The sequence below is a fragment of the Arvicanthis niloticus genome, chromosome 6, assembly GCF_011762505.2.
Source record: "Arvicanthis niloticus isolate mArvNil1 chromosome 6, mArvNil1.pat.X, whole genome shotgun sequence".
NCBI classification, from domain to species: domain Eukaryota; kingdom Metazoa; phylum Chordata; class Mammalia; order Rodentia; family Muridae; genus Arvicanthis; species Arvicanthis niloticus.
The window spans coordinates 93,757,548-93,764,640 of NC_047663.1; the positions used below are offsets into that span (position 1 = coordinate 93,757,548).

Here is a 7,093-nt window from a genome sequence, read left to right on the forward strand (position 1 = left end):
TTGAGGCATAGTTATGAATCTTCCATCCCGTTACTGTGTCCATTGGGTAACTATGCCACAGGTTGTCTGGTTTAAAATTGTATTACATTATGAAATGGACAGGGGGACAGATGTGCATGCATCTGTGGTACCTGTGGAGGTCGAATGATAACTTATAGGACGCTCTCTCTGTCCACCATGTGCATCCAGAGACTGAACTCCAGTTGCCAGGCTTGGCAGCGGGCAATTACCCTTGAGTTCTTTCACTGGCCCAATTTGTTTTGCTATCCTGGGGATTTGTGGGGACTTTTGGCTCTTGTGCTTACTGGTGTCACAGATGCCCTTCTACATTATATGCCAATATTCCTGTTGGCCATCCACCTAAGGGTGCTAAGAAAAGTAGGGTGTCTTCAAGTCCGACAGCATGTTTATAACCATTACACAGAGAGAAGAGTACATTTCCAAAAAACAATGAATGAAAACTAGTTAACGCCCCCAGCCCTTTCTTTTTAGACTGGATCATGTATACCCTAGGCTTCATATTTGCTGTGTGGCAAGGATGCCCTTGAACTTCTGCCTCTCTGCCTCTCTGCCTCTCTCTCTCTGCCTTTTTTTTTTTTTTTTTTTTTTTTTTTTTTTTTTTTTTAATGAACCCACACTGGGCTGTATATTAAGCATCTCAGTGAACATCGAGCATGGTGCTTTGTGTTTCTCAGGTCTTCCTGTTACTGTGACAAAAGCAGATGGTGTCTCTGGCTTTTGTGCCTTCTCTTGAGACTCTCCTGTCTGGCTACCTTGTCCGACTTGCCAGGTTTGATACGATGGCTTTTGCTATATCTTATTGTGTTTTATTTTGCTGTGCTTGATTGTTGTCTCTCAGAAGCCTGTCCTTTTCTGATGAGAGACAGAAAAGAAGAGGACGTGGAGAGGGTTGGGGGGAGTAGAGAGGAACTGGGGGGTGGGTGGGAAGAGGGTTCGGGAAACTGTAATCAGGATGTAGTGTATGAGAAAAGAATATTTTCAAAAGAACAGTGTTGTGGAAGGGCTTGGAGTTGGTTTTGACTCACATTGGAAGGTAGAGTGCACCATGGTGGGAAAGTTGGAACCCTCTTGAGAGAGCTTGTACTGGTAAAAGAAGAAACAAAAACAGGAAGGAAGAAACAAATGTTAAGATATTAAAGAAGGGAGCATGCCGGGCTAAGCCCCCACTGTAAACCTCTGGGACAGGTGGAAGCTAGAGATGGCCAGTTATATATGTTAGTACTTTGAAAGTGTTTCGAGATAAGTAAAACCCAGAGAGGGGTGTGTTGAATGTCAGTATCTGAAAGAGATTTTGGGAAAACTCGGAAGTGAAACGGAGGCCATTTGCTGCTTCAAGGTTTCTTGACCCATGATCAGGAGGCGTGCCCTTGGTTTCTAGGGAAGGGGGAAATGAATTTGGCTACTTGAAAAATAAATTTTAAAATATGAGAAGGATTACAGGGTGGGTACTCAGCCTTGGAACCTGAACAGGTTGCCATTTTTGCTTTCAGTTTAGCTGCTTTCATACTACATTTAGGGGAAAAAATATCCAGCGAGCAGGGGGCGGATGTGTGCAGGCTCAGGCAGCTGCGTGGGCTTCAAGCTGCAGCGTGATCGGCCAGGCTCTGGCCCCTAAGTGCAGCCTATGCGGCCTTGCCAAGGGGCCAGGTGGGGGTTGGCACCCACCTCAGTGGCTGCAGCGCCCTCGTCAGGGTGAGAAGGCGAACACTGTGAATACTCAGATGAAGGGAAAATGCTGTCTTGTATTTGTAGCCCTGAATTTAAGGCAGTCAACGGAGAAACCTACTTGGCGAATGCTCTTTCTTCCAGTAGCTTGGTCACATCCTTCCACAACTATTTATACTAATGAGTCCTTCTGGGTTTTTTTTTTTTTTTTTTTTTTTGGGGGGGGGTACTGCTCTAACCATCTGGAGTCCCAATTAATTCTGTTTAACTATTCTGGATGCTACAGCCCTGCAATTTCGACAGGATAACTGGGAAATAACTGGGACCCATCTCTTGGACGGCTCCAGGTGTAATATCATGGGTATGGTCAATTATGTGGGCACATCTTGGAAAAGCAAAAAGTTTATGATCAGACTGTTTTCTTTTGCTTGTATTGTGAGAAGGATCTTTGACAAGCTTTGTCAAGTTTCAAGGCTCCAATTCCTTAAACCTGTGGAAACTCATTTTGTTTCTAATGGGCATAGCAACTGTTAGGATCCTTCTTAGCCTTGTGGTCTAGCATTAAGCATTGAACAGCCCCTGGACTAAGCATGAAGACCCATCCTGAACATCTGAGAGATAGGAAAGGGACAGATGTGGAGAGTGGAGAAGCCCTGAGTGGATGACGTCCCTAGTAAATGTTGTGGCTGTAGACACAGCCATATCAAGACTCAGAGGGAAATGGATAGCTTTTTCTCCCAGGGCATTTGTGGCCTGAAGATTGCTCCCCTATCCTCGTTCAGTTGTATGCACTAACCACAACGTTCTGTTCAGCTCTCTATAACACATGCCCTGAACATCCAGAGTGCTGAGGTCCCCCCTCTGAGAGCCCAGACCATCTGACCCAGCATTTCCCTGCCTGTCTCTTCTTTTCATTCCTTGGTTGCCTCTATTTCAAGAGTCCATCTCTGAGCTGTGTAAGGATGAAGCACACCAACATTCCTAAAATTATGATATCACGGGGGACTGGAGAGATGGTTCAGCAGTTAAGAGCACTGACTGCTCTTCCAGGGGTCCTGAGTTCAATTCCCAGCAACCACATGGTGGCTCACAACCATCACCAATAAGATCTGATGCCCTCTTCTGGTATGTCTGAAGACAGCGGCAGTGTACTCACACATATACAATACATTTTAAAAAATATTAAGATACCACCAGACACAGAAATGGTTCAGATATTTAGAATAGGGGGGAGGGGGGAAGATGCCTGTGTACCCAGCCTGGCTCTGAATGACCAAGCTGTGTTTGTATGGCCCCAGGCATAACCTATCCTACTGTTACACTTCCCATTGTCTGCCTTTGCCCAGTTAGAGAATGCTCCCTTTAATATTTACAGTAACACATGGCTTAGGCCACAGAAACATAGTCCTAAGTTAACAAACTCAGTTTTCTCCTCCAGGACCACTTGGAATCACCTGTAGCTGCAAATTTGGGGGTACTATCTCATTGCATCAAGGCAAAACATAGCCTGTGGCTGTTTGGCCACCCTTCACAATGCAAGATGGCCAAAAATCCAATACTGGTGACACTGGATGAGTATGACTGACAGTTCTTTAGTCATATGTACTCATAGCCCATGTGAGGACATGCAGATGTACTTGGTTGCACAGGGAACCAGCAGGCATGTGGGAAGCAGGCTTTGTGGTGGCTGGGGCATAATGTACTTTCAGCTTCCCACGGAAAGATGTGGTAGGTTGTTTAAATATTTTCCAAGAGCTGGTAGGAAGAGAACCCTAGCAATGAGATGGGCAAGTCTGAGCATAGCTGGTCTGACGGATGAAGGAAGAAGCCAAATAGAAGCCTTTCCCCTTGGGTGAGCCCTTTCTTTCAAGGGAAGTCAAGGGCCCTGTGTAACTCAAATATAAAGGCAGCTTGAAGTTTTACATCTCTTAGTATAGTGGGGACCAGAGAGGCGTTCATTAAAGGGCATGTGGTGGTGAAATTGGGAAACAGCTCAGTGGGTAAAGTACTCGACTTGCAAGAATGTGGATCTGAGTTCAGATCCCTGGCATATAAAGGGTCTCCAGCTGGCAGACAGTTTGTCACGGGACTTCAGTCTCTATAACCACATAAAGCAATGCTCATAAACTCTTCATAAGCCAACCTTCCTTCCTTCCTTCCTTCCTTCCTTCCTTCCTTCCTTCCTTCCTTCCTTCTTTCCTTCCTTCCCTCCCTCCCTCCTTCTTTCCTTCCTTCCTTCCTTCCTTTCTTTTGTTTTCGTTTTTTTTTTTTTTTTTTTTTTTTTTCAAAACAGAGTTTTTCTATGTAGCCTGGGCTCTCCTGGAACTTACTCTGTAGACCAGACATGTTGGCATATGTCTATCTCCAGGACCAGGGGGCAGAGATGGGCAAATTCTGAGGACTCTGCTGGCCAGCCAGATCGCCAAGATCAGTAAGCAGAATGTAAGCCCACTTTCGGACATACATACATACATACATACATACATACCAGAAATAAAAATCAAATAAAAGGAAAGGACACGTTGTTCATTTATGTCCAAAGGCTGGGCATTCTTATCTATCCTGCTTTTGGACTCCAAGGTTTATACTTGTGCTTTCCCTATCTGGTTTCTCAGGAGACCTTTGACCTTGGACTTAGTCTAAGGAACCATGGGCTTCCTTAGTTATGAAGTCTTTGGGACTTGGCCAAAGTCCCACTGCCAGCCTCCAAGGATCTCCAGCTTACAGTCTGCCATGGGACTTCAGTCTCCATAACCACAAAAGGCTCATGAGCCCCTCATGTGTCTCCATCACTACATTCTGTTGTCTGTTGTTCTCTCTGGAGAGCCCTAATGCACACCTTAGAAGGATATATGAAGCCCACAGATTTTTCTTTCTTTGTTTTGTTTTTGTTTTTCAAAACAGAGTTTTTCTGTGTATCCTTAGCTCTTTTGGAACTCACTCTGTAAATGAGGCTGGCCTCAAATTCAGAATCTTATCTGCCTCTGCCTCCTGAGTACTAGAATTAAAAGTGTGTGCCATCCCCCTACCCCCACCCCCACCCCCACCCAGGGATCAATGAAGCCCAGCACTCAAGAGACGTTATCACCTGGGCTACTGGAACATTTGACTCTGGGATACTGATTCATACCTTGAGTTTCTTACCTGTGTGCCTTTCCCCTCTTCAGGAATAAGTGCCTGGGCTGCTAGGGGGTGGGTAAAGGTATCTTTGAGCGCATCCAGAAACCAGCTTAACTCTTTAGGCTCTTCTCTCGTCCTCTTGTCCTAAAACCTTGGACCTTCTGACTCCAAGAAAACTGTATTCTGTCCTGATTTCAGAGACTTCTAAGGACCGAGCTTCCTTCCCTCTCCTCTGTGTGTCAGTTAGAGGCATAAGCCTTAATTAATCAGAGGGCTTGAATGAAAGGCTGCCATTCACTCCTGAAGCATTTGTCAAATATTGATTGAACACCTCTTCTGAGCCAGCTCACCGATGAACACCCACCCCACGCTGGGTTCTCGGAAGCATGCCCACTCCACCATGTTCTCTGGCATCCTAGCAACCAGAAGTCCTGGTCTGAGCTCTGACAAGGACAGAGGCCATTCCTTGCTGTGACTTGCCGAGCCAAGCCTCTCAGGACCTGTTGGTGTAGCAGTTCAGATAATTGAAAGCCGCTACTTGTCCCCAAGGACGCCCAGAAGCCTTGCCACATCAACCCATCCCCTGGCAGGATGAGCTTCTCTCTCACATTCACCGAGCTGGTCAACGTAGCCATACCACAATGTGGGGTAGTGAACTTCAAGGCCCTTCATCTCGTGCTCCAGGGCATCCTAGACCACATCCAAATCTCTGAGCTCAAGAAAGTCCTTTCAGGGGAAGAGGATTTCCTTCAAACTTCACCGGTGGTGATTATGCCCAGGGAAGGAGATGCCCAGCCCATCATCAACCCAATGAAGAGGCTTAGCAACATCTTTGACCATGTGGTAGACCGAATCGACAAGATAGATGCCAAACTGGCTGAGCTGCAGGATAAACCCACGACCACCCAGCTGGTAGAGGATAGCTACGGGAACAAACGTCCCGCTGAGGAAATGTGGCAGAATATCAAGATCCAGAAGAGGATAGAAGGCAATGAGAAAGCCACAGAAAAGGTAAACCTTCCTTCTGGAGAGGCACTCTAGACCCCACCTCTCCTCCTAGACACCATGTCCCCTCTTCTCCCTTGGGACGGGATATATCCACTTATGGAGGGTAGGTGAGACTTTGTCGGACAGAATTCAGGTTCCAAGCTTGCATCCTTAATTGTATTCGGAGGAAAGAAGCCAGATACAACAGACAACATAATTAAAGATCCTGTTGTTGCAAAATACCCTGAATAGGCAGATGTTCATATCCAGAAGGCAGACGAAGTTTCCAGGAGACAAGGGGAGGGGCACAGGGCATGGCAACTGGTTGGATATGGGGTTTCCTTCTGGAATGATGAAGATGTTTGAAACTCCATCAAAGTGATGGTGTCAGTGCCACTGAACTGTTTATTTAAGTTGGCTAATTTGGATGGGAGAGACAGCTCAATGGATAAAGTATTTGCTGTACAAACTTGACTGTGAATTCAGGTTACCTGAACCCATATAAAAGACAAACACAGTAACCTGTCTATAATTCAAGTTCTCCTTTTAAATTCTCTCTCTCTCTCTCTCTCTCTCTCTCTCTCTCTCTCTCTCTCTCTCTCTCTCTCTCTCTCTCTCATGTGTGTGTGTATGTGTGTGTACATGTATGAAGAAACCCTTGGAGGAGAGAAGGAGGTGTCAGATCCCCCTAGAACTGAAATTGTAGCTGGTTGTGAGCCACCCAACATGGGTGCTGGGAACTGAACTTAAGACCTCTGTAAGGACAATGCAAGTTCTTCATTGCTGAGACATCTTTCTAGGCCCAATTCCAATTCAATTATGATGAGAAGTAGAGAGAGGAAATTTCCCAGAAATCAAGGGCCAGCTAGCCTGTCAATCAGAGCAGAAATGAGGCTCTGCCTCAAACAAGGTAGCAGAGAGGAGTGACCCTGCGCACACAGGTACCCACACTTACACAGCACCATACTCAAACACACAAAGATCTTTTTGTTTGGTGTTTTTAGTTTTTTTTTTTTTTTCTTTTTTCGTTTTTTGTTCTGTTTTTTTCAATTCAGGGTTCTTCTGTGTTGTCCTTCCTGTCCTAGAACTCATTCTGTAGATCAGGCTGGCCTGGAATTCACAGAGATCCACCTGCCTCTGAGTTCTGGGACTAAAGGCATGCGCCACCACTGCCCGGCTTCACACAGATATTTAAAGGGCTATTTTGGCTGAAGAAGCAGCTTAGTTGGTAGAATATTTGCCTACATGTGTGAAGCCCTGGGTTGGATCCTTAGCTCCAAATAAAAGCATATGGCACATG

The 7,093-nt window shown here is 45.8% G+C and overlaps 1 protein-coding gene across 1 annotated transcript in view; it reads left to right on the plus strand.

The window, feature by feature from the left end:
* Nucleotides 1–5,233: 5,233 nt before the first annotated feature.
* Nucleotides 5,234–7,093, plus strand: part of C6H16orf96 (chromosome 6 C16orf96 homolog) — a 33,758-nt gene continuing 31,898 nt past the window's right edge. Inside the window, exon 1 of the mRNA XM_034507028.2 lies at nucleotides 5,234–5,817. Coding sequence (XP_034362919.1) covers nucleotides 5,398–5,817 — 420 coding nt within the window. The 5' untranslated portion in view covers nucleotides 5,234–5,397. The remainder of the gene's footprint in view (nucleotides 5,818–7,093) is intronic.